This window comes from Struthio camelus, chromosome 17 (assembly GCF_040807025.1).
Source record: "Struthio camelus isolate bStrCam1 chromosome 17, bStrCam1.hap1, whole genome shotgun sequence".
NCBI classification, from domain to species: Eukaryota; Metazoa; Chordata; class Aves; order Struthioniformes; family Struthionidae; genus Struthio; species Struthio camelus.
In genome coordinates, this window is record NC_090958.1 from 11,647,360 (window position 1) to 11,675,275 (window position 27,916).

At 43.7% G+C, this 27,916-nt stretch overlaps 1 protein-coding gene across 4 annotated transcripts in view; it reads left to right on the forward strand.

Moving 5' to 3' along the window:
• The window catches only part of ZDHHC8 (zinc finger DHHC-type palmitoyltransferase 8), a 109,881-nt gene extending 82,222 nt beyond the window's left edge, over window positions 1-27,659 (forward strand). For 3 of the 4 annotated variants that reach the window (XM_068911564.1, XM_068911566.1, XM_009666712.2), the window contains 10 exons: window positions 3,199-3,320; window positions 7,806-7,963; window positions 11,142-11,314; window positions 12,756-12,858; window positions 16,148-16,239; window positions 17,988-18,120; window positions 19,018-19,135; window positions 19,869-19,978; window positions 22,939-23,975; window positions 25,908-27,659. In XM_068911564.1, the coding sequence (XP_068767665.1) occupies window positions 3,199-3,320; window positions 7,806-7,963; window positions 11,142-11,314; window positions 12,756-12,858; window positions 16,148-16,239; window positions 17,988-18,120; window positions 19,018-19,135; window positions 19,869-19,978; window positions 22,939-23,975; window positions 25,908-26,079 (2,218 nt within the window). In that variant the 3' untranslated portion in view covers window positions 26,080-27,659. Of the gene's footprint in view, window positions 1-2,633; window positions 2,743-3,198; window positions 3,321-7,805; window positions 7,964-11,141; window positions 11,315-12,755; window positions 12,859-16,147; window positions 16,240-17,987; window positions 18,121-19,017; window positions 19,136-19,868; window positions 19,979-22,938; window positions 23,976-25,907 lie in introns of those variants that run through there. The other variant, XM_068911567.1, reaches the window with a different exon arrangement.
• Window positions 27,660-27,916: the final 257 nt, after the last annotated feature.

Genomic DNA, 27,916 nt, shown 5'->3' on the forward strand with positions numbered 1-27,916 from the left:
AATTTTTACAGTAAACAAAACTGTTGAAGGGTTCTCACCCGGGATAGTTATTCCCTGCAGCATGGCTGGAACCTGCAGCAGTAGCAGGATCATCCTTCAGGTCTCCTGGTTCAACTGAGAGATCTAAATTAACTTGGAGTAGAAGGCCCATCGTACGTTGTTTTCACAAGGTGCCAACACAGCTAGCTTGAACTTGAGCAGGCAATGAGGAGTAATGGCCATGGGGAACAGAGAGTCTTTGGAGTTGTAAATATGCCAGATGAGGCATATCTAGCTGCTTATGCAAAAAGGAAGTCGTAACGCATCTGGCACTGTCCCCTGTCACTTGACTTTTGCCTGGTCCAAGGACACTGCCTTCAGCCTCTGCGATGACCGCGGTTCTGCAGGTGCTTCTGCCCACACAAAGGCTGCAGCTTTCTCTGGCGGTACTTAAGCTATAATAGAAAGGGCAGGGGTCGGCACTTGGCATTTTCACTTTGGGATGTCAGTGCACATCAGAAATGCTGGAGTTCAGTTATTATCTCAGTCAAACCTGGTGCTGACGCTCCACTAGGGGACGGTACGCTGCCCTCTGGCTCCACTTAATTTATTTGGTCTTATAGAGTTACCTTCATGCTATATAATTCCACAGTGAGGGTCAAAGGCACAAAGACGAGAGCCCGTCGCAGGCAGGGTGCACGACAGAGCAGATCCCGAGGCGCCGTCACCCTCGTTCCGGGCTGGAGCGGGACAGCGGGTTGACTGCCCTGCAACGCCTCTGCTCGGCACAAGGGTGAAACGGGGTCTTGCATGTAACCAGTTACGATTCCCAGGGGATCAGTAAACCACGAAGGCACTGAAGCAGTAGCTTAAGGTTAAAGGGATATAAAAGGCAAATACAAATGTTAATACAAAACTTTGGAAAATATATACATTGTGTACTGGATGATGTTGATGAATGACAGTATATTACTCACTTGGGATCACAGTGTCTGGGAGGGAGAAGTTGTACAGTTTTTCCTATTTGAAAAAGACAGTTAATTTACTAACTTAAGGACCCAAGGAAAAATAGCTTACGTGGGTACTTAAAAGTACATTGTGCTACCACAGCAGTGGTATGGTCTTGTTCTTATAAATCCTATTGAAATGTTGGTTTCCCTAACCAAAGACAGGTTTGAATCTGTGTGTTGTTCATCTGAATTCATAAAAGCTTTTGTCAGGAAAAGCATCTGAAACGTTTATCTAGATTTGCACCATACATGAGCATTATTGCAGCTGGAAGTAGCTCTACTGGAGAGAGGATATAAACAAAATTAAAAAAAAATCACTATGGGTCCTGCTCGACCGTTTCTGTAACTTTCTCCTCAAGGCATAAAGGATGCAGAGAATCAAAAGCCAGACTTTTGCATGATGGTATAGTGATAAGAATATCTGCCAGTTCTGGATTAGAGTTTCTGTTACTTTACCTAAGACTATGTGTGCAGTAGAGGAGAGGAATGGAGAAAACTTGGAGAAAAACTTTGAAAACTTTGCTTTTTCTTCTCCCCTGGTCAGCCTAAAGGTCTGGTCGAAGGGCAGACATACTGCACTCCCAGTGTCCCAGTTCCTTTGCCCTGTGCACGATTTGTCCGTCCTTTCACTCTCTCCAGCCCAGCCCAAATGAAGAACATGCAAGCAAAGGACCTTTAGAAAGCAGGTTGTGGTAGTGCTGCCCCGTGCAGCTGAAGGTTAACAGGTAAGCTGTGCAGAGAAGGGAATCGCATGGCACTGCTGGCTCATGAAGAAATGCAGCAGGAAAACGCGGTGCCCTTCTCATGCTGGCCGCAGGAACATGCTTAACAGCACTGTTTCAAGGTCAACAGCACCATTGCCAGCTGCTCAATACAGCACATCGGTAGCACAAACTGTGCCAATTAGATTTGGGAAAGGCTGGTATATATTTCTTTCTCTCGCAGGCTTCAGCCTGGCAAATGAGCACGATCAACTGTAGATGTAAATCAGACAAAATATGATCCGGAATATGTGGGCCGATATATGATTTATGCTAATGGTGGCAAAGTATTATGGTAAAGCAGCTGCCTGCACAGCAGCTCGGAGGAGTCCCTGGCTGTCGAGGCAGGTGAAAAACTGGGGGGCCACTCAGGCAGAATGGGCTTTACTTTTTTCAAAGAGATTCTTTGTCTCATATTTTTCCTTATTCATATTTGTAAGGTTCATGAGACTGATAGGATTTTTCCCTCCAGCAACTCTATAACAATAAACCTTGTATGCAGAACAGAGAAGCAAATTTGATCTAGGGTTTAGAGATAAGCTTTACAGAGGCTGTAAATGGTAGAATGAGTAAACACTGCTCTTTATTGGGTAAAGACACCTGTAAGTTTAATATGGAAACTGGCTGCACTCTTGCCTCGGTCCTGCCCTCTGCTGCTGGTGGAAAGCATCCTTCTCTGCAGCTAGAAAAGTTTTCTCATAATTAGTAGGCGTTTCTCCAGCCTCTTCCCTTTCCTCCTTTACCCTTTACATTCTGCTTCTCTAGTTACGTCAACCATGCGTGCAGCAAGCGTTTCAGGGGTTTCCGAGAAGTGTTCGTGTGGCAGATGCCATCCACTTTCTTTTTAGTTTTGCATGGTTATATGCTGCTGACACCTGCAGAGCCAGTCTTCCTCCTGACTCAAACTTGCCCCCAGGGAGAGGTTTTGTAGAGTTGCTTCCAGGCGTTATTCAGAGTTGAAAACGCGCTGCTGAGGGCAGGTGTGACGAAAGGTGGGTGTGCTTCTGTTTGTACATGCTGTGAAGATCAGTGGCGTAAAAATCCTGTTCTGCTTTATGCCAGCGAAAATTAGAAGACCAATTGTGACATGATGATACCCAGGCTGTATGCAGGGGCAACAGACATGCAGCAACAGGATGCAGCTTTTGCACAGAGAAGCAAAATGTCAGTTTGCAAGCAAAACAAGGATGGCGGAGCCCTGCGAGCCACGTGGGCACTGCTCCTTTCTGCCCTCTGGGACAAAGCAGCTTTATGAGGGATGGATGTGACGTACTTCAGACCACTGAAATGGGCTCTGTGGAAATTTCTCCTGTTAAGTCACAAATTCAGCCTTGCTTTATGGCTAGTGGGGAAGAGGAGACTGCTTCTCTGATGTGATGATGGTGGATGGGAAGGTGCTACTTGATACAGCCAAAAGAGCCCTTACCTGTAGCTTTTCTTCTCCACAGGTGCCCCTGGTTAACAAAAGCCATCTCCCCTGCCATCCCAGTGTACAATGGGCTCGTGTTCCTGTTCGTGCTTGCAAACTTCAGCATGGCGACTTTCATGGACCCTGGAGTTTTCCCACGAGGTAACAGGATGGGACTGGAGAGTGTGGCAGGGGGAATGAAAACCTAAGCCAAAGGAGGTATCTGGTATCCCAATACACTCTTTCCTACACAATCTCTTTTTCTCTCGTATTCTTTCCTGTAGACCTTTTTTTTTTTCCTTCCTTACGCTCAGCTGGCTGTAGAGATGGGACAGTAGCGAAGTGCCGAATACCCCCATCCCTTGTCTGAGGTGGAGAGGTTTGTTCTCCTTGCACGTGGAGTGGCAGTCCAGGGCACAGCGCTGGACGGCGTGGTTCTCCTTGAGCAGGTCTCCTGACCGATGCGACTGTGATTGTCATCCCCTGTGTCAGGCTGGCACGTTGGATTTAAGTCACTGTCTTCACACTAGGTAGCTGAACATGGTGCAGGGGGAGGCTGAACCTTCCAAAGCTGCATCATTAAAGCAGATCTTCCTTCCTAAAAGGCACAGAACAAATGCATAAGCACTGACTGCTAAAAATACAATGATTAAGACCTGCCTTAGAGTGGAGTGTCTAAAAAATATATACATTTAAAGAGAGATGCCTGTTTAAATTAGCGCTGATGCACAACTAATTATATAGGATAAAGATGGCTCAGCTCTTGTAAGTGGAACCGCAGAGCAGCTATTTCTTTTAACACATCCTAATGAGCGAATTATCACCTCATTTTATCCATCCTCCAATAATCATTCACGTGCAGTTTGCAGCAGAGACTGCTCCAGGCAATCTGGCTTACCCAACAGATCTGTGCTCTTTGCAAGCTGTCCTTTCTCACCTCTGTTCAGGGAATTCAATACCCACTTTGAACTGCCATGGTACCTGACAAGAACAAGGTACCTGTCCTGCTGGCTTCCCTGAATAGCAAGCGCCAGGTTTCTGCAGGTAGCAGGGTCTAATGATGAGCCAGTCTTCTGCCAGTCCTTTCAGCTCAAGCTTTTGCGCCTCTGATTAAGTGTTGTAGCACTCCAGTTAAGGAAATAGTTTTGTGTAAAAGCAAACTGAGGCAATGGCAAGATTCAGTCACTTATGCAAGATCATGTGAGCCACTGTTTAGGTGCTTAAGGGTCCAAATAGGTGCTACTGTGATTTTCAAAAGAGCTTAAGCACATAGGGCTTTGTCTAGATTCCTGGATTTTTTAATTCCTTCATCTTAGCATGAAGTTGTTGAGATAACAGTTGTTGAACAAGCTCAAGCTGGGAGATTATCAAAGTGCTCTTGGCCTTCAGTAGGAGGGGTGTTGGAACAACGCTGTCCGGTTTTGAAAATCTCAGTCTGCGGATCTAATACCTCTGTGAAACAATACCTTTGTGCAACCTTTGTGCAATACCTTTGTGCAACGGCGCCTGCTGCCATCCACTTACGCAGCCCTACGAGTGACTCAGGACTGAGCGTATCATAAATTCACACCTTCCTTTACAGTTCTCCAACTTCCCCTGGCAAACAAGCTCTTTATTTTAGCCTGTGCATTTAAAGGAGAAAAGCGCAGGGAGATCAAATGGGAACTCGATGCTTTCTCATCCCTTTCCCTCCCTTCCAGCCTCCCTTAACAGAGGGGAGCCTGGAGCAGCGCAGGCAGAGGAGGAGTTTCCCCCAGCTCTCTGCTCTCCTGCCCAGTTCCCTTCATCTCTGGCCTTGGCCTCATCTCCGAGCCCTGTGCGTGGACCTGGCCTGGGAGAAGGCTGAGGCCGGGGAGCTGCCCTTGGCGCAGAGCAGGGAAAGGATGAGAACAGGGATGGGAGCCATCCTGGAAGAAAGAGATGGAGTAGGAGCTTAGATGCGTGAAAGAGGCAAACTGATAAGGGAAAGAAAGGATGGAAAAGGCTATAAATACCAGTGCTGGGAGGAAAGGGGAGCAGATGTTATTTCAAATTACAAGTGTAGCTAAAAAAGCAGCCGCCACCCCACGCCGCCTGCAGAGCTGCCAGCCCAAGGAGTACAAAAATTGTAAGAATAATTTAAAATGAATATAGAGTGGATCTATTTGCTTTCTGTTCTTGAAATTATACATTTAGCCTTCTTGCTTTTTTTCAAGCCTTTTAGCATGTTTCTGATGGTTACAAATTTACTTCAGAAACGATACAACAAGCAAGTGATCACAGAAGCTGAGACTCTCATGAAGTCTCGTGATTCTAGGATCAGGAGCTTTAAGAAAGCCACCAAATATCACAAGACTTGTGATAAAAACATGAGATTTGGCTTCCCTATGCTGACAAATAAGAGTGTGGGAATCAGCACAGTAAGATACTGTCCCCTGCCAATGTATTCTTATGCTCAGATCGCCGAAGTATCGCTAGGTAATAAACAGATAAGATGTATGACATGGTCATATCATATAAGCTTATATGCTCTCTGGCAGGGAGAACTTAAGGTGTGGGGGGGAAGTAAAACAAGCTTTTCTTTTATTGCTGAGGAGAGTCTGAATCAAACTCCCCAATCCATTACTCATTTTTGAGTCCTGGCTTTGCTGGCCTTCTGAATTATCCTGCTATGAATCAGGATTGGCTCTGTGTAAGTGAGTTGCCAGTGATACACCAAAATGAATCAGAAGACAAGAAAATATTAAGTTTCTGAAACTGGGGCTACCCTGACAAACCTGGTTTGCAGTCTGGGTCAAGGTTTGCGGTGTTCGTTGCTGGCTAATTATAGATACCAACTATGAACTGGGTTCTAGTATTTTTGATGTGAACCTATTTTATGAGAACTCTTCCATTCCTCAGCTGAGAAACTGGGAGATGCAGATTTCTTTGTAGACAAATGACACATATCCTTGATACTTCTAAGTATGTGTCAAGTGCTAGCTTTGATAATAAACAGTTTCTGCAAGACTAACGTGTCTTTATGTGTGTATGTATATGCAAGGTACAGATTTTTGTTTGCATAGTCAGTATTTTTACAAGAGCTTAATGGTTTGACCATTCTAGTGTCTTACCTGTACGTCCACACAAATGTATTATTTGGCATCGACTAGTTTATAATGGTATTGAAGAACCTACAGATTGTATTTATAGAAGTGCCTAAGGGATTTAGAGGCTAACTCCCACTAAGAGTCTCAATGATTAGTTATGAAGGAAAATTATAGAGAATGCTGCCAGTACAGTACTCAGTTTCCACACACAGACGTTAATCCACAGAATACTTTTGCAAGGTAAGTCCTGTAGCTGAGCCGGATCCCAAGCTCATATAAGCGAAGGGAGAAACTCCCTCTGAAGTCAATGGAAATTGCATCATTTTTGTCACTCTATGGATACCTCTTCTAGAGAAGATTTAATATAGAACTAAGTGACAGTGATTGATGCCCCACTGAGACAAAATTATCAAATTTCACCTAATTTGGAGCCAGTCAACCAAAGCTAGCTGCACTATAATGTTTAACCAGGTGTTAAATAGATGTGAACTTCTTAGATTTTTTCTGTCAGAAGGAAACAAATAAAGATTAAAACAATCTAGAATGAAAGAACTTTCATGACCATCATTCTTCTTTTTTCCTTTTCTTTCCAATAGAGATTTATAGTTGTGCACTATAGACTGGCTTTTATTCTATGCATTTGTTTTTAAATGGCCTCTTCTCTTAAATAGGGCAGCACTTAGTTGAGATGATAAACCATCCACTGGGTTGTCTCTAATAAGATGACTCTGCAGTATTATCATCCCCCCCCTTACTAAAGGCGAACAGAGGCTAAACGACTAGCCTCAGGCCACAGAGTGAGAAAATTAGACCATAGGATTCCCGACTCCCAGTGCTGTGCTCAGATCACTAGACTATGCTGCCTTTGAGAGAGGGGACATCTTCCCAGTTACGTCCTGTTACTAAAGCTAGAGCATTCTGGGTGTGCTGTGAAGAAGTGAGCACTGAGTATGCTATAGGCACGTAAGCACTGTTGCAAGGGCTCATCACGGGCACCTGAACTGCTTCTGAATTGAATGTTTCACTGCAGCATTATACTCCCCAGGCAGCAGGTCTGGCGTTGGCAGTGGGCTGACACCAAGCATTGGGTAAATTGAGACTCAGGGTTGTTGGGGCTGACGTTTGGTTTTGAGCTAACACAATCTTCGTCTAACATCTGTTGATGTGACTTCTTTTGCCTTACGTGCTGGAAGAGCAGTGTTGAATTAATCCCAGATGCATGCAGCAGAACTCCTCACAACAAGATGATTGGGTGATGTATGGGTTTCCACCTCCACTTTGGCTGTAGTATCCAACTCGTCCATTCAAACACCTCTCAGTCAAGCCAGTAGGGCTGGTGAGTACAGCTGCCCAGCACTCCCTTGGGAGTATAGTCTCAGGTGCTAAAATGAACTCAGGTTGTTCAAGTGTCCTGCAGCCAGGACAACCCGTTCTGACAGTTCATCACTTCCACCACTCTTTATTCCTCCAACAAACCCAAAAGCATGTGCAGTGCCCGGTATCCAAGGCACTGACTGAATTAGGTCTTTTATCTTTACCCTCTGTTATTTCCACTAACTTTTATTTTTGCCTTGAGCAGCAGATGAAGACGAAGATAAAGATGATGACTTCCGAGCTCCACTCTACAAGAATGTGGAGATTAAGGGAATCCAAGTACGGATGAAATGGTGTGCCACCTGCCACTTCTATCGTCCCCCACGCTGCTCTCATTGCAGTGTCTGTGACAACTGTGTTGAGGTAACACTCCTGTCGATTACGTGATCTGATGGCTTTTTCTGAGTGACGAGGTTGCTTGTATTATTGGATACCTGCAGTTAGATGATTTCCCCAGCATTTTAATTCTTGAAAGTCCCCAGCTTTAGCCTCATTGATGGTTCCCTACTATTATGTACCACTTGAAACGTCAGTCCTTCGTATGATGTACGCTACATGTGCAGTTAAGTTTGGTGCTAGTTTTGTTGCCTGTGATAATTACATTAAAATTTTACAGTGCTGGCTATAGCTTCCTTGGGGTAGCTTCAGGGTTGTGAATATAGTAAAGGGGTGAAAGGGCAAGCTACAACGCAGAGGCAGAGTTCAGGAGAGCAGGAAATCCAGGGTGGACCCTTCTAGCTTGTGTGCTTTATCAGCACAGGAACCAGTTTGTTCCAAATTAAATGATGAGCTCCAGGTGATACAAAAGTGTGTGCTCGGTCTCCTCTGTAAACTGTAGTACAGGCAGTGGTGCGTGAGCTTTAGGAAGACCAAACTCAGAGTTCAGTGAGTGGTCTCAAATCAGTGGAAGGACCCCATGTTTGTTTCAACTTTCCAGCTTAGAGTATGAGCTCATTCCTGCTTCTAATTTTGGTTCCTCTGAATTATGGGGCTTTCATGCTTCTTGATAGCCCAGAGGTCTTGGTGAAGCACACAAGTGTTTTAAAAAATAACCCCCAAGGTGTGATTTAGGGCTATAAACATCTTCCAAACTCCTAAGTACAGAGCACTGTATCCACAGCGCTGTCTTGCCAGGGGGGTGTCTTTATTTCTGAGCTACAAATTCCATTTCTTAAGGATCATTTCTGCTGCAAGGTCTTTTTTTTTTTCCAATAGAAAGATGAAATCTTTATTAATGTCTAAAATGTATTCACCTGTGCCTATTAAATGAAAGGGATTGTGATCACAAAGGCAAAAATCACCAGTGTTAGCTGTGGTGCTGTGTACCTCATCTTCGTCCTAACCCTCTTGGCCATAAGCAAGAGCATAGTCCTAAAGAAAGCAGCACAGGTGCTCGTGTGAGAAAGGCTGCCTGGGCTTATCTTGTGTCAGTCATTTTCTCCTTTTGAGGAACAAACCTATAATTTATAATTAGCTGGAAGCAGTGCTGGGCCTGGTAACCATCGGTAGATAGGACAAGCTCGTCCTGTTGTAGGAGGCCTTAGAAGGATACTAGGTCTGAGGGGCCCTGAGAACACCAGGTGGAGGATCATTGCCACAACAGCTGTTTTACTCAACTGCTGTTAATTGTTGAACAAGATTTTCCATAGAAAACCTGAAACATATATTCCTAGTTTTAAAACATATGTTTTCACTACGTCTAGATTTCAAGGATTGTTTGGATGATGGTCAATTCTCAGTTGTCCCATGAAATTCCTTCCTTCTGCTCTCCCCAGAGGCTCGGCATGATAATTTCAGCAACTGAAGTTTTGCCAGAAGAAGATTGCCCAAAACTCACTAGTGTAAACACTTGCAATTTCATGAGGCCGTAAGGCCTCCAGAGGAGTCAGTTTTGTGCAACAGAAAGGAAAATGGGGGAGAACCCCAGAGTAACCTAAATAAATTAGCAGCACACAAGGTCACTCTGCCTGGCTCTCAAGAAGCTTTTCTAATGCTCCTTACTATTCTAGTAGGCAAGGAAGAAGCTCTCATTGTATAATTAAATTATGAATACTGGGCAGGAATATAGGCAAAAAGCATTAATGACTTCTGAATCAATAAATCATTGTCTTAAACGGTGTGCTTTATTGATTCCTGTGATGCTTATTTCCCGCTGCACCTGCCTGTTCCAGCAGTGCTTGGAGACAGCAATAGGAGAAGCTCTACTGGCATTTCCATACAGAGCCCAGTCAGGCTTGTAATTTACATCTTTTCAGTTTTAGGCTAAAACATGTGATAAAAGTTCTTATCCCACTTCTGAACCAATTTGATAAAAATAAGCAAACAAGAAAAAAATGGCACTTGAAGAAATAAAAACAGTTGAAACCTAAAACGTGCTGTGACCAGCTGGACCAAAAAAATGAATGCGTGACAAAAGTAGTCAGATTTTTATTTTCTTTGCTCAAGTGTTCACAGTGGATATTTATACAGTTCCATAATCCATGGATTATTTTTGAGCTGCATACAGCCAGATTTGCATCATAGACATGTGCGATGTCAGCATTTCAGATGCATCTTGAAATGATTTTTACTAAATTGCCTCTGTCATTTTCTAATGTGCTTTGAGATGGCTCTAATCCATTTCTTCTATTTTGTAAATTTTCAGTTAAAATGTTGTGCAAAACTTAAAAGTATGAAAACCCCTTTGCCATCGTTGGGGAATGCTTAAAGATAGTATTACCGTAAATCAAAGAATAAACCATTAATTTACTGATATAATGGGAGTGTAATGTCTGTTCTGAATAAGGCGAAAGTAGGAAGGGTTTATTTCTGAGCACCTGATCTTGTTTTGACTTATGCGCATCAAGAATAATCCCATTGAAGCCAGTGGATTTACATGCTTATAAATCTATGTAAGGGCACTTCAAAAGTGTCTACAGCTTGCTGTCTTTATAAGTCTTTTGTTAAAAGGGATCCAGCTTTACGAGGTACTTTGAGCGTGACTGAGACAACTAGATAGTTTTGAGTTAGTAACTAATGAATTTTACCAGAACTTTGCCTGTGTCTTAGCCAGATGTTACTTTCCATTGGGCACCTGCTTCGTAGAAAAATAATTTTCATGAGGCCCATAATTTATAGTGAACAGGCACTAGATTAATTCAGTTACATGTTAATATAGAAATACGGGGGGAGAATTCTTTCACTAGCAGCAGTATTGCATCTTTGAAACATTGTAGGTAACAAAAACTTCATTGTAACTGGCTCCTCATGATAAAGAATGATAAAAAGTAGTGCTCCTGTCAAGAGAGAAATAGTCTGTCTTTCTTATATATATCTGCATCTTGAACCCCGTAAACACCCAGTACTTTGCCATCCATAGGCATAGACACCACTGGGTCTCAAAAAAAGCCTTATAAAGAGGGTGTAGCATGCTGTAAAGCCGCAGAGCTATCCTGGTGTGATTTTATGGTGATGGATGATGATGGTTCAGACTGATCTCTGAGACAATGTGTTTCCTTTCACCAGTTGAATATCATTCCCTGTCTCTCCCTTTCTTTACAAGGATTTTGACCATCACTGCCCATGGGTCAACAATTGCATAGGACGGAGGAACTACCGCTATTTTTTTCTCTTCTTGCTATCCTTAAGTACGCACATGGTTGGAGTATTCACCTTTGGGCTGATCTTTGTATTAAACCATATGGAAAAGCTGGGGGCAGCTCATACCACCATTACGTATCCTTCTTTTTGGTCTTTCAAGAATCAAGGTGGTCCTGAGGAAAATGTGAAAGACTGAATGCAAAGATTTGTCTTCCTGGAACTGGTGGAGGTCTACTCCTCTCCTGACTCTCTGTCCTTTTTCCCTGTAAATGTTTAGTGCAGGTTTTCTTCTGTACCTGTCTGACCTATGTAGCCACCGATTATCCCCAAAACTGTGGCTGACCTTCTGTCTTTCTCAGTCATTGCCATGGTGACCCACCAGAAAGAGATATGCTGCATTCCTAAATTTTCTTTCCAATTGGATGTGACTCTGCACTGCTGGGTACTATTTACTATATTTAAAACAGATGATACAGTAGATTTTTCCCTACAGGCAGTCCCTCTGCATACTAGCATAATACATGTACTAACATATATGCAAATTAACATATGTTTTTGTCAAATGTTTTTAAATTTTTCAGGATCAAAAATGTCTATAAAATAGTTTTCACGGATTATAGAAAAAATTTACATCTCTTTTAATATTATTTTCTTGCAAATGTTCATCAGAGTACGTAAGTGCAGAAAACATGTCAAAATCTGCATAAAAAATTTAATGTGAAAGAGTGATTGAGAGCAGGTGGAGAATAAGGGGAAAATACAAAGTTTTGGTTGACCCAGATAGATAGTTTTGAGGGCAGATTGGAAACAGAGTGTTAGCAGGCAAGTAAACTTGACAGATTTACCCCACTGAAAGGCAGGCTGTCAATCCTTAGTGGCCACTTACCTGTTTCAGGGAGAAGGGGAAGAACTTACCATAAAGCGTTTTGTTGCAGTTTTACGCTGACGTTAGCTCTCTAATTCTGAGGGGTGCTGCTCCCACTGGTAGGTTAGACCACAAGAGACTATAGAAGATGGTTACGGCCAGAATCAATGAGTTCGTGTTTTATTTTTGAACCATCTCAAGGAAAAGGAGCCAGGCTAGGAGCTGAAATAAAGCAATGTATTTGCCTGGGGCACTGGTCGATGGGAGTTATAAAATGATGATGCAGAGATGTCGTTGCTCTGCCAGCCTGGTGGTTTTGGGATGCATCCGCCACCATCCAACTGTGTACTCTTAAACTGCAGAGAGCAGAGGATATGACAAGATACTAGAGACCAGAAAAGGCCTAAAGTAAAATGACTGTATTGAAGAGGGAAAGATGGGAAACTTACAGCTTTCAAATACTCACTGCAAAATTGTATGCTGAAGAGGAGATAACGGTGGGATTTGTTACTGCTTCTGAAAGGATTCCTGTAACATTTCGGAGGTTTAATTCCAAGGTGGACTTAACTTTCAGGTGAATTTTAAGCAGCCTAGTTAAAGGTGAGGAATATGCTCCCCATTTTCAAGCATTCTTTCTCCTTATCCTCTCCTTTTTCTTCACACCTTCTTTTTCCCTTCACTGATCCCAGTTTCTTTAACTCCTGGATCCAGAATGGCTGTCATGTGTGTGGCTGGGTTATTCTTTATCCCAGTCATTGGTCTCACTGGTTTCCACATTGTCCTAGTGGCTCGAGGGCGCACAACCAATGAACAGGTAAGATGCAATCCTTTTTCTGTGCATGTGGCTAAGATGTGAAATTGGGAAGGAAATAAAGAGAAAGTTCACGCAAGTCAGCTTGGGTAAAGCAAAAACTGACTGCAACCTTAACAATAACGCTCTTACTAGGGCTTTTGCCAGGATTTAAGAAGGTTGCCAAGTTTTTACTTTCAATTTTCTTCTTGGATGCACTACAAGCAAAGATTTCTCCTAATCACAAAAGATCAGCACAAGCTTATTTACCACTTAAAATCGACTCATGGCCTTGTAATAGGTTTTATGTGGTGAGCACTGTCAGCCCCAGAAGTTCAAACTTTATGAGTCAGAGTGAACGAATTATGAGACGGCACGAAGGAGAGAAAGAAAGGAAAAGATTAAATCATGCTTTTGTCCTGTCTTCTGATATTTTGAACTCCCCCAGCCAGCCCACGCTGCACACAGTACAATCTGAGCTAGCTCTTTGTCTCTTGTTCTCATTCTCATGCATATGCGCGTGCACACACGCAGAGGCTATTGGCTAAACAAAAGACCAACACAACATCCTGTGCCAAAAAGCCAGTGAAACTTGTAATTTCCTTCCAATTACTTGAATGTGTGTAATCCACAGCCCCTGGCGGGAGGTAGACCTACATGCATGGGCACATCAGTAGCATGGTGCAGGTGCTGGAGATCCAGCCATGGGACAGCCAGTCCGCTCCTGCCGTTCGTGTGGGGCAGCTGGCTCAGTAGAAGGCTTGACACCTGGGCACGCAGCATGCCAGTCAGCTGTGCACAGCACTTTCAGCTTTCTTCCAAGATTAATTAATAGTGTGCATCCTAGTGCTTTACACTTCCATTGTTCCAGCTCCAAAGCTCTTCTCACACGTCTGCCTTTTTTCAATCCACACGTTTTCATTGCATCTATAGACTCTCCATGGCCCCAGTTGTTAAGGTCCTCTTCGCATTGTATGGCACGCTGATGGCTTTGTGCTTGTGTAGATTGTATTGCTGCTCTGCAGACAAAGGTGAAGACATCTGTCTGAGGCCAGGCCTTTGTGAACTAGGACAGGATGGTGTGTCCTATCCAACAGGAGACAGTAAAACCCTTTATCCGCAAGCAGTGTGAGGGGGCAATGTAAGCCAGGAATCTGAAACCATCTGTAATTGGCACCTAGCATGGCCTTTGAACAAAACGGGCTTGCTGTTGCTGTAAATCCTTACGTGCTTTTTTCCGCCCATCTTAATCCTGCTTAGAATCAGCTGCCCTTCACTTTTAAACTGATTTTGGCCAAGTATTAGGTTTGATAGCACTAACAATAATAGCATTAAACCCAGGGCATTTTGTCCTCATAGCTGAAACAGTGCTCTGCTTTAGGCTTTTTTGTGGGCAGGGATGAAAATTCTCTGTGAGGATTTTAGCCAGAGGAAGAAGGAGAAAAGGTGAAAAAAAGAAGTAAAGTAAAATCTAACTTCTTGTATTTGCGTCTATGCTGAGATTCAGATATGTTGAGAATTTTGCACTTAACAAGATTGGAATAACTGTTGGAGAAGGCATCCTCATTTGGTTTGGTTTCCTGAGCTGCCAGGCCACTTAAGATTAACCCATCTTCCTAGGGCCTTTGCCAAAAATTAAATATAATCTTGTCTTCATTGCTGTTTGGTTACGTATACTGTCTAGCAGAGGGTGGATGTTCTCAACCTTCAGGTCCCTTTCTGAGGAAGCACACTTAAGTAATTAGAGCACCAGGCCAGGCGTGATGGATGAGAGATCTACTCCTGGCTTTGCTACTGTTTTAAAACATCCACTTTTCTTCTGCAGTCTCACTATTGATTCTCTTTTCTCATACTGTTAGCTATCTGCTGTCAGCTCTCCACTGACAGTATGCTCAGCTACACTCCTCCTTTTTCCCCGTTACATTGTATAGGCCAGCGCTATAGGTATTTGTGGTGTTTTACTGTAAATTCTTGGTATTTGTTCATTCCAGAGGTTGAGCATTCATACCACATAGACTGTGATTTAGCCACTGTGCATAGTGGCTGAGTTTTTATGTTTGTGAGCTTTCTGAATGCCTCTGAAAGTAATTTATGGAATCAAAATAACACAACATCTGATCAAATCATGGTATTTTTAGTTTCTGAATAGATCAAACAAATATATTTTGAGACTGCTGTCAGTGGACATCAAAGTATTTTAGAAAACAAACTGGTGTGATTAGTGATGTAGTCTGATAGTTAGAGAAATTTTAACTTCAGATTGTGTGTGAGAAAAAGGACGCAGAGAGGTGAAGTGCTTTACCAGCATCTGACAGCAGGTCAGCTTGAGCCTAGGAGTGAATGCAGATGCACCAAATGTCCCAGGCCCATGCTACAGTCATGAAATTACTCTTCCAACACACAGAACTTCCAACATTTCTCTCTTGGCGTTACACAGACTTTTATGTTATATTAAAGAGGCCAGCAAAATGTATTGCAAAATCATTTAATCATTGCAATTTTATGTGCAAGTAATTAAAGTATTTCTGGTACTCTGTAAGCGTGATGCTAGGTCAGGACTATGATTTGATTAAAATGCATTACTTGCAAACAGCAACAGTAATGCTTTTAATGGCAACCGCTATTAATCTCTCTGGCTTTATTGGTATTTATCTCCATACAGTTATTTTCAAGTATCTGGGCTGCCTGTAGAGTACAAACCCTTTATACAGCCAATGAAGCTTTTCATGGATCCTGCCAGTCTAATGAGACTTGAATTTTCTTCAAATAGTTCATTTCCAAGCAAGCACCATAATCACTGGGGAGTTCCTGGCAGTTTCCCTCATAAAGCAGTGGCTGGTACTGGGTGCTGCTGGGGATGGGATATGGGTTTGGAGGACACATGGCTCTTGTCCGATACTAGGAGCGTAGAATCGACATTCCTGTCTGTTTGGAGGGGACTTGCTGGGGGAGAGGAACAGAGGCAACAGGGGAAAGAGAGCAACCAGAACAGCCCGTCTGGCTGACAGCAGGCAGGAACCTGGTGCAGGAGCAGTACGAGGAGGAGGTGAACCTGCAGCTTCGTAAGGCAATCAAGAAACACTGAGCACACTGCTCTTTTGGGAAGGGCTCTTCAGGTAGTGTGCATGATAGCCAGAAGGGGCTGAGGGAAGTCGTGTGTCAGAGTCGGAGGGAGCAACATCTGTAAGGAAAACGATCTGCCATTTGGGGAGGACGAGTGCCGGAGCAAGGCAGCCTCATCCCAGCGCTTCAAGGGCTGGTGGGGCGTTTGGGCAAGCGGAGGTTGGAGCACTGCCCTGAATTATTGTTGCAGGTGACAGGTAAATTCCGGGGGGGAGTGAACCCCTTCACTCGCGGATGCTGCGGAAACGTGGAGCACGTGCTCTGCAGCCCCCTGGCCCCCAGGTAAGGGAACGGCTCCGCGCTGGGAATGAGGGAGGTGGAGGTGGTGCTGGGACGGAGGGAGAAGATGCTTATTTGGGCTCACAAGCAGAAGACCGATGTGGTGAGGGCTGCCGTGGAGTCTGGCACTGCTCAGCCTCGTGGAGAAATGGGGAATAAAGCAGGGCACTCGCACGGGCAAAGCTTGAATATTGCATGGATGTAGCCTTTCAAGCAGTTTCTTTCTTCATGTAATTCATAATCTTCACCCCAAAAACATATATTTGCAATGAGCAAGCCAAATTATATCAAGAGTCGATAGCCCTGTTTCCCTAAGATGCTTATCCAGTGAAATTCAGCAACAAGGTGAATTCTGGTCTGTTATCAGCTTCCCGACACAGGTTATCACGTTATATAGTCAAAGTTCAAACACAGCTAAAGGACTGTTGTCTGCTGGAAAGAAAGAAGGGATCTAAAATCAGCCTTTCCCCTTTAGACTTAAATCTAAAGGCGGCTGTGGTTTTCAATCTCACTGACACTTCCATTATCATAAAACAGATTTCCAACCAGGTCTACATCACGGAACATGGGGTTTTATTTATGGCTTTCTATTTCTGGGGAAATAGATTTATTCCTTCACATTTTGAAACGAGAATTTTAAGGCAATAGATCAGGTAGAGTATAAATATCCTAGGTGCCAAGTTGTCCAGCTTACATGCCTGTTAGTAATGGTACTACAGGAAGATTTTTTAAGCCTTTTTGAGGTGCTGAGCAATCCCAGCCTCCAGCACTGTTATCTGAAATGATATTTTCTTGGCTATGCAACAAATAAGTCTTGAAAGACTGTTACTGCTGTTAAAGTGAAGACACTGGAATAGCTGCTTCTCAGCCCTACCAACACTTAAAAATCAGGTCAGGATATTTTAAGAGCACAGGATATTAGAAGTTGGGAGACACTTGTTAAGGGAGAGGAATGAGTAATATCATCCATCACTGCTATACTCAGACTTTTAACAAACATAATCTTTGTGTCTTGTGAAGACTTGTTCAAATTATCCTGTATATTGAAAGTCCCTGAGCAATCACTACCAGCATGTCCTGTTCACTAGGCAAAACAGAGAAAACTTGTGTGCATATTTTGGTGTTTTTACATTTTACAGCCAGGGCCCAGATGCCCTTACAGAATTCTAATCTACTGGAAAGAAATTAAGTCTCTAAAATCAGCCATTTCCCCTTAGATTTATTACTTCCTGTAGACCTGCCTGTTTCTTTTACCTCTACTTATTTGGACACTCTGGTCCCCTAAAACACACTTCAGAAACAAGTCTCCGTGTGGTAAGCTAGAACTGACAGCACATTGTCTTCTCCATGTTAACTCCCCTTGTGCTGGCTCTTATTCCCCCCGTCTCCATCTCCCACCGCAGGGAAACTGGTTCATGTTAACTGGGTAATATCTGGTAAATCGCTTCCACTGGTGGTAGGCATCTCTTTCTCTCTTGGTGTGAACTGTGCTCTTGTCCATCAGCGCTTCAAAAATTGCTTTTTTTTTCTTTTAATGCATCCCCTCCTCTTCCTCAGTAAAATGGATGTTGATCTTTTTGTTGCTTTTTGACAACTTCCTGGACTGACATCCATTGAAATAAATGTAGTTTACTTACATAAATTCTGCCACACTCTTAAATCTTATCCTGGAAGTAGGAGATTTTCCTGTTTCTGTGCCTCGTTCTTAGGTTGTTGTTTCTTTTAATGGTGACTATTGAACGATTAATTAGGTACATAGTTGAGCCCAAGAAGAAGCAAGCTGTGAGCGTGAAGCCTCCTTTCCTCCGACCAGACCTATCTGAGCGGCAGATCACGGTGAAGATCAGTGACAACGGGATCCAAGCCAACCTCAACCGCAGCAAGGTAATACAGCCTCCAAGCACTGTCTTTCGAGGAGCAAGGCTTGTCTGTTACCAAGCCTGGAAATAACTTTTGTCATTAAAAATCTCCTTGAGATAATGCTTCTGTTGGAGAAAATTGTGGAAGTCGAGTTCTTTTCTCACATGTCATCCTCTGAGAGTAACCCAGGTTCGGTGGTAGGAGCTGTTGATGCAGCGGCAGTCCTCTTTGCAGCTTTGTAATAGAACATCTTTGGGCATCTTTTGGAAGATGACATTATTCTTTGCAACAGTTAGTTACTCCCTGTCCCAAGGGTTTCCACCTCTTTGCGATCAAAGTAATTTTAACGAAGTTACCACGCTGCAGGAACTCTTGTACCACCAGGTCAGCTGTCCTGCTTTGGGGAAGGTTATGAGCTTCCAAACCACTCAGGAAGGCCTGCAGTGCAGTAAAAGAATATTGTCCCAGAAGTTGAATTCTACTCCTTTCCCTTATTTTTTGTTTGTTTGTTTTTCCCTCCATTTTTTCCAAGTATGAATTAGAGATAAGGATTTGTTTGGCCATATAAAAAGCAGTGGATTCATGAGAAGCCACCTTTCAAAGTTTTTGCAAGGGACTCTGGGTAGTTACTTGCTGAGAGCTACCTGGAAAATTGCTGGAAAATGCTAGAAAACACCATTGTCTTCACTAGTATGATGATAATATTGTTCAGCAGGCCAAGTAAACAAGGATAGCACATTTAAAATTATACTGGCTTGCTATGATAATGCTAATTTTATACATGATAGTCCTTGTCTGCAGTGAATGCTCCATCATGTTTGTCGTCCCACGTATAGGTCGTTCTTGTTGGTATCCCCAGTGCTGTGGCACATCGTTATCCAATGGGTTGTGGGTAATGATTGATTCTCTGCTCGTTTTCAGTCTAAAATTAGCCTGGAGGGTCTGGAGGATAAAAGTATGGACGTGCAGCCGCCTCTCCCACCTAAAGGAGATCCAAGCAAGTACTCTGAGCTAACAGGGCAGCTGGGGGCCAGTGAAGGTACCGTTGCATGATCAGTTTTTATTTTTAATAATAAGAAAACATTTCAGCCTCTTTAATAAGCTCTCAGTATTCTTTCAAAACAGTAATGGAATCTGGGTGAAGGGGGTTGTATTTACCGGAGTTCTGAGCTAGGGGAATAAACAGCAGGAAAGGGAGAGAAAAGTCAGCTTGCAGGGGTTCATTCAAGCCTAGGGTGGATATTCCATTTCATTTTGGGGGACTTTTAAAACCTTATCAAATCCCTGTTTTTTAATTTTGATAAGTTTTAAAATGGAAAATGTTAGTTTGAAGTAAGGAATCAGAAATATTGAAATGAAATGCTTAGGCACTTCAAATTGAATTATTTCATTTATGAAAAGCTGAAATTAAAGCTTTGATACCATTTTAAAAAAATCTCTATTTTTTCAGTCAAAGCTAGTAGCTGAATTCAATCCAATTTTCTCCTAATTTCATTTTTTGGCAAAATTACTCCTCATCAAAATGTGTCATCCCACTTAATGTATTATACCTTTTTTCTTATTTTCTTTACATTGCTGCTCTGGCCTTTTGCATTCTTATTCCCATATGGGGTCCTGTTGATTTGGGTGGAATGCTGCACAAAAGTACTGCAAGTTTTATTCTTTCCAGAGCAGAGCTCAGTTTGCAGAGGACCGTGGATAACAGTGAATTAGGGACAACAGCCTGTTCTCCACACGTTTTTAATACAACCCCCCTTTTTTTTTTTTCGCAGAAGGTGGCCTTTCACCTAAACTGATCAGCCCTCCTACGCCTGCCATGTACAAGTACCGACCGGCTTTCAGCAACAATCCCAAAGTCCACTATCATGCTGCGCCTGAGCAGGTGAGCAAACCACAGTAGTGTGGGAAAATCAAATCCCAGCTAACACTAAGCAACTTCGAGCTGGGGGTAAATTCACCTCAGGGCTCTTGTGAATGTCGGAGTGCAAAAGCACTCAGCAACACCACTCAGCTTAGGTAGGAAATAGTGCAGATTTTCACTACGCTCCTTGTAAAAACATGTTTGCTTTCTCAGTATTCCTCTAGAGAGCGTGATACGTCTGTCTGGTGAACAAGCGTGCACTGTTGCTTTACCAGGGTCAGGGCCTGATCCTGCGATGCAGAGAGGTGTCAGCTCCTGCTGGCTTCTCCCGACACGGATGCCAGCTCCCATTCGCTTCAGCGGGAGCGGCGCACGCTTAGCGCTTTTCTGCATCAGGCCCTTCAGGCAAGGGACAGCATGCTCAGTGATTCCTTAACATGTCAGCTTGCAAAACGAAGAGGGCTTTTAAGCATCCCAAGAGATATTTTAGCTAAAATTAAAATTAATGGAAAATTCCTTGTTTGACCTGCCTTAGCACCTTTTAAGAGCATCTGGGTAGCATATTTAAAAAAACAAAAAACACAAAACAGCATTTGGCATCGTTTCTTCCCATCACAAAACTGAGGTCCAAACAATTAAAAAGAGACTTTCTCTTGGCACGAACATTCCCTGTTTTCTCTTAGCTTAGAAGTTTTGAAACTGTTTATGCTGTTTCCTTTGGAAGCATAGTGCAAAACTAAGCCCACTGAAAATAGGCCTGTTTTTCTCACTTTTTTCACATGCACTTGTTGCAAATGGTCCTTGGGCCCTCAGAGGCCTGAAAACAGTGGACTGAAAATCACTGATCTAACCTGTATATTGGCAATATGTCTGTAAATCTTCATATGGCAATGGAGATAGCCCTTAAACACACATACCACAATGCAATTTTCTTAAGATTAGTTTTATCAGCTTCTCCAACATCATTCCTGCAATAACAAGCCAAGAGCTGATGTAATTAAGGGAAGGAAAATATGGTAGAGATATGTAATTGACTGTTTCTAAGCTGCAGCGCTGCAATAAGACAGATTATTCCTTAAATGCTGAAGAAAACTTTGCTAGTGTCCTTTCCACTTTGAAAACACAAGCGGTGATAGACAGTGGAATCCCATCTAGCACCAAATCCAGGTTTTAGTCATACCGCAACAATTACTTGTAAATCTTACTCTCTGGATCTGCCCAGTGAGTGAAGAACAGATTGGCTTATGGAGGGGAACGTGAGAACTACAGTGTGTTCACTGTATCCAAAGAGTTTAACATCCCATCATCTTCACTGTATTACATGATGAGTGGCTTGCCAGCCAATTCAAAATATTGTATTTACAGGCACCAGCTAGCGCTTAACCTGCAATTTTGTGCAAGCAGCGCTGCGCACAGCAGATAGTATTCTGAGTCACGATGCAGTAATGGAGGTAGCTGTGGAAGGCAAGCTTTTTTTATTCATTCAGTACTTAGCTCTAGATTCAATATAGGTAGAGGATAGGCTCTCTTTAGGGCAGGCGATGGAGCAGTGCTGTGTATTGGTAATGGGATACGGCGTCTCCCCTGTGCGGGCTGCTCCTCCAAACCCAGCCCGGGACGATGGTGTTTCCGCAGGCCGGTTGGGGTGCGTACACTGAACTTTGCTGACTTGTTCAACTTCCTGGTAGTCAAGTGGGACTGTTACAAAAATGGGTTCACTTGGCAAGCTGAGGATTGCATATATTTGTCTGCCAAGCCATATCTAAGTGTAGGGCATGGAGGGACAGCAAGTAGCTGGTGTGAGGAGTATCATGCTGTCTCTCCTGTATCAGCTCTTCAGCCTGTCAACGTAACTGCTTCTGAGCTGTGAAAGCTGTAAGGGAAGGGGGAGCAGAGCACAAAGATATGTAGCCCAAATATGCTTACAGCAACATCGTTTCTCTCTCCTCCTCCTTCACAGGCTGTCACGTGGTCTCCTTTTTTCCGGAGAAGGCCAAATTTAGCACCACGCTCTTGAAGATAGGGTGCTGGTTTGCGCGTTTCTCTGTTTTCTAGCTCAAATACAAAAACTTGAAGAAAGAGTTAGAATGAAACAGATTTTTGCCAGTCCCTTTTTTATAATTTGCCTCTTAAAAGAAATTAGATAAAGGACAAACTGCACTGATTGTCTTTCTGATTAAAAGCGTGACCAACACTCCCCCTTTTGTGCAGAGACAATGTAGCCAATTCATTGTGCATTATGGCAAACTCTTCCTTAAAGAACCCGCAAAATCATTTGCTTAGCACACAATGGCCTCTTAAGGGAACAAAACTGTAAGCAATATTTCACAGAGTAAAAACAAAGTGAGGTCCTTCCTGCTTTCAACGCATGTAAGTTAAGTGTGTCTTATGTTTCTTTCTGTGATGTGGCCACTCTGTCCTACACAGGCAATAAAAGAGAGAAAATTGCTTCTTTTTGTTGCGTAGACTCCAGTTTACAAAATTGGCCTCTGGCATAGGGAGCCTCTGTGCTTTAATTAAACTTAGATTCTTAATTTTGAAGACCTATGGCCTGAAATTCAGAAGGAGTGAATATTCGTAGCTCTGAGTAAAGTGGATAAGAGCGTGCAGGTCCCCAGTGTGTTGAACTGAAGCCTAAGATGCATCTGATTCAGCACTCAGAACCAAGTATCCCTCAAATCAAGAACTCTTTTCAAAAAATTTCAAGCAAAGTGCTTTCCAAGGGCAGTATTGTCAGATTACAATCTGATTTACTTTGACAGTGTTACAGTTTAGAAGGTCTGGCACTCTGTGTTTTCGGTGTTCAATGCATTGACGTATTTATTATTGTCAATGTTATTTAGCACTTCACATGAATGACTCCTTCTTGCTTCTGAGATTCTTATCCATGGTCTCTTTTCTCACCATGCGCTCCCCATGGAGAGCAAGCCCGTGCATATATATTACAGGCTCCTGTTTCTCATGTTCACCGTGTGTTTCAGATCTCCATGCAGGAGGGACACAGCCAAGGAGCTCTGATAGAAGAGGATGGCAGGAGCCTTGATTACCAGTCAGAACCCAGCCTGGACATCCCCAGCTACCGGAAGAGCTCCCTCCACAAAACCTATCAGTCTTCCCCGCTCCAGATAGATTCCTTTGCCATCAGTTCCCGATCTCTGAGCCTCAAATCTGCTGGCAGGAGAGGGACAGACAAAGTGCCGCTTCATCCAATGAAGTCTGAAGGGGCAGCTTCCACCCCTTACAAAAGCATCTTTTCCCCCAATTCCCTGTCGAACAGAAATGGGAGCCTGTCTTATGACAGCTTGCTAAACCCCATGTCGCCCTCGGGGAGGAAATGCATTGCCCACTCTGCGGTTGGCTCAGTCGGGTACCACTCACCGTATTTATCCGCCAAAATGTGCCACCTGCGGGGGAGTGAGCTGCAACGCCAGCCACCACAGAGCTTCAGCCCGGTGCTGGGGGGCCCAGCTCCACATCAGCGAGACCCCTCTCCAGTCCGCTATGACAACCTTTCAAAAACCATTATGGCATCCATCCAGGAGAGGAAGGAGATGGAAGAGAGGGAGAAGCTCCTCCACTCTCACCCCGATTCAGTGTTTGCAGACTCAGGTGTCTATGACACCCCTAGCTCTTACAGCCTTCAGCAAGTCAGCACACTCTCTGAAGACCCCCGCAGTATGGCGATGAGATACGGATCTAGAGACAATCTGACGGCTGCTACCAGTTTTAGCACAAGGAACCCTATACTGCAGTCCTCAGTGTCTTCACTCTCCAGTGCAATGACAAGAGCACCAAGGACTTCCACAACCTCTCTGCAAGCTGATTTAGCCAATAACAATGTCCAGGCCCATCAAGCACTACAGGGCAGGGTGAGCAACGGCTCCTACAAATCGCCTGGCCACCAGGTCCCATCATCCCCCACCGGGATGCCTAGGTCCCCCTCTTACGGAGGCCCGAAGGCTGTCTCGTTTGTAAACACTGTGGAAATCACAGAGGTGCAGTCGGTGGGAGCACAAAGGTATGCGTTGCTTTACAAGTCTTGTAGCAATGAACACCAGCTTGCAAAGGGGGAAGGAGCAGCTGTTCGAAGGCAGGGCCAAGGTGACTTGTTTGCTGTAGGCCAGTGCGGGGTAGGGGGCTTGCGGGTGCACGTCAGGTCTCTGCAGGACCTCATAGCAACCTCATCATAACTAAATTTTGCAGTAATCAATCAGGTTGTAAAATTCAGAGTGGTTTAATGCCTTAACTGAACTGGATAATTATTTGCAAGGTGGGGTACAGATTATCTCCCCATTATGCATGAAAGGCCTGTTGTTGCTTGCAGAGTGAAGGGAGGCTGGATCCAGCCATTGTGCGGACGGAGAGGCACAGCCAGGGTCATGGCACATGCTGCTGTAGCCGGCACTAAGGGGCCACGAGGCTGGTGCATTTCTGGTAATTGTGCTTGGCACAGAGTGCAGCATGTTCAGCTGTTGTGTTGAGTGTCCTGCAACACAGTGCTGGTGATAGAAGTGGTATTGGAGCAGGATCCTCAGCTGCAGCTTCTGCACGTGCTCACCTTGTTCTTCCTTTTGGAGAATACAGGCCTTGACATGGAAAGTCTGAAAAGAGCCAAGTGATCCCAATGTTTTCAAGTGAATCATAGTTGTTAAAATGATTCTTCTACAGGAGGAAGAGCGTTCAGCAGGCAGACAGCCTTTTCCCCATCTTCATGCCTATTAGACTAATGAGTGTATTTCAGTGAGAGAAGACTGTGGGTTTTTGGTGCCTTCCCACCCTCTGTTTGAGCCCTGGATGTGTCAGATGCTGCTGTCGTGTAGAAAGCTGCTAATATGCTAAGCTGTCTGCCTTCTCTTAGTCTCTGTTTCCTCGTTATACTGTCAGCTTGTTGGTCCCACTGCTTTAACATAAGGTGTGTGTTTAAAATGCAGAGCCTGATTGATTACCCCAATTCAGCTCTAAGAAATACTGAAAAACACAAAGTCTGGCAAAAGTGGTCAAGCTATTGGAATATCCAAAGACCCCATTTGGTGTTAAAGATAGCCGAAGACATTAGTTATCACTGAAGAGGGTCTTCTTTACTGAGGTTCCTGAAGTCAAGTCAAGTATCTAGATTAATAAATAAATAGATTAATGACTTTGAAGTTTGTTACCTAGTGAGGGGCCAAAAGAACTCTTGCAAATCTAGCACGGTTTCTCTGTTAGCCACACAGCCAACAACTTTCCCTTCTCCCCTTTCCCCTAATGCCTCTGGCTCCTTTCTGTCTTGCTTCAGGAGGGAGACCGTGGTCTTGAGGGCAGTTTCAGCACTGAATTACGCCTTTTATAGCAATTTGGTGAGGCAGATGTACAGTTTGGTACAGTTATCTCTGTACCCTGGAAGTAAGTGATAGGAAAGGAGATGATTTTAAGAGTTCATCTGGAGTATGGTCTCCCATTCAGGCATCCTGGAGGGCTTCCCGACTTGACTCAGTTTGTGTCTGCTGTCGTTATGACGTCTCACGCTTCATCTCTTGTGTCTTTCAGGGATGAGCAACGCAATTCTGTTTAACTGTGAATATTTAGCTGGATAGTGTTTTTTTCTGAGTATTTTATTTCTGGTTGTAAGTAAAATATGGTTTGGATTAAGGTGGGCAGTGGATACAGTTAACCCCTCCTGCCTCCCCCAAATTCTTGTGCAATTAGTTTGGATCAACAAAACATTTAAGTAAATGATTAAACAAAAAAATATTATTGGGGTCTGATAAACTGATCTAAAAGTTAATTAATCCTCTCATTATAGTGGCCTTTCATTAAGTGTATTGGCTTCAACCAGGTTACTTCTATGGTTGAATATTTTGCAACTTTGGGACTCAGGGTAACTATCCCTGTTGTTCTTCCTGAATGAAGCTATTCCACTATCACACTTTGGTCGCTAATATTGTGTCTTTTGATATTTCTTTTGATGCAGGGATGACATGCAGCTGAAGACACCTCACAGTAAAATAAATGGACAGCCAAAAGGAATAACCAGGCTGGGTTCAACATCAAGTTCCCAGGGGACCCCTGTCAGTCCTGCGAGACACTCAAATGTTAAGAAGGTGTCTGGTGTTGGTGGAACAACCTATGAGATTTCAGTGTAAAATAAAAATCAAATAAAAATAAAGAGCCATCCACTCAGCCAGCCATGAAGCTAGGAGCACTGTGAAGACTCAAATAACAACAAAGAAGGAGCAGCAGCAGCCGGCCACTCTCCTTTCCTTGATCTGGGTTTGTTTTGTTTCCATCTTTCTGTTTTGGCCAAAACCCAGCTGCAGCCTTATTCTTGCGGGAAGGAAACTGTACAGTCCATCAGACTCTTCCCGAATGGACAGGCAGGACCTGGCGACCACCGGCCACCACGACCACTGAGCGGATCTCTTTCATGCAAGAGTGATAAAGCCATGGGGTGTCCTATCTGTCAGACCGACCTGTCGTGTGCCAGTTGTGCTGTGAAAGAGTCTGGTTAATCTGGGATCTATGTTTCTCTCACCTCTTCTCCACCCTCCCCAATTCTGTTGGCCTGTCTGGAAAGAGTCACGGGCTCGACCGCTACTTTCCTGCAGATGCGGAGACCCAGCTCCTGCGCAGCCCACGCCGATGAGAACCGCTGCGCACCCAGGGCCAGAAACATCGTGCCGTGTTTGAAAGGGAGCAGGAGAAAATCCAGCAGTGGGCTCTCGCTACCAGCCCCGGCCTGCCACGCACACCCACGGACAAGGACCCCGACGCCAGTAAGGATCTTCCATTCCCACCTCTTGCTCCCTCTGGGTTTCAAAGGCTTCTCTGACTCCGAAACAAAACCAAGCGGATAAGAAATGAAATGTTTGGATGGGAACATATTTGCAACAGCCGTCAAGCTGCTTTTCCCCCGCACCCTCCTTATTACCTATTGGATTTAGGCAATAACGTAGTTTACTGCCTTGCCCCGGTGCTGTGCGTGTAATCCTGCCGCAAGGTTGTCATGATCTGTTGAATTTACAGTGTGTGTAACTGAGCCAAGCATATGTCTAGAGGATATAAATTTGCTGCCTGCCTAATGACTAGCACATTCCCTCTGGTCTTCGATACTGTTAGGCAAAGGTGTTTTTTTTCCCCCCAGGGAACAACTTTTTAAAAAAAAAATCAATCAAATCTATTTAACACTCTGAGGTTTTTTTTCCCGTCTCCAGAAAGCTGCATTTACTGTGTTGGATTTGAAGGCAACTATTATAAAAAACAAGAGAGCTACATAAGTTTTACTGCAGATATCAAAACTCTGGTAAAGCTAATTTTGGGACAAATGTATTTTTTTCTTTTCTCCACAACCCATGTCTTTTTCCTTTCCAATTACTTATCACCTCAGAAATCAATAGTACTGAGATCTGGACTAACAATAACTAACCAGACCATGTGTGCAATTAAGAACATCCTGAGCGACTGTTGCCAAAGTCAGTTAAAATGATTACTTATCACTGAGCCAGTTAGCATATGAAACCTCTGCTTCCCACCTGGTTCTTCTAGTGAATGGTCTTTACCAGAGAGTTAAATTCATCATTTTTCAGGATATTTGTTTCAAAGTGTTGAATCCTTTTCAGTCCTTGACTGTGATGGAGACATCTCCAGATACTAGGTAGCAATTCAGAACGTATTGGTAATATCTTACTTGTTTTCATGAGTGACGAGATTAATTATACCAGAAGGCAAATATTGACCTCAGTTTTCCCTGGTTTACCTTTTGATGCGATAAATCTTGACATCTGCTGCAATATCGGCTTGTTATGTCCCGTATACATGACATCATTTTTGGGAAGGAAGGTTGTAGAGAACATAAGGAAGTTAATCCTCTGTCTGTGTAATTCTCGACACTGTCTAAAGGGAGAAACCTGGAAAGCAGTGCAGCTGAATTGGGCCAATAGTTATGAGAGAGTCAGCCTGAAATCAGTGTGCATTTTGTGGCCT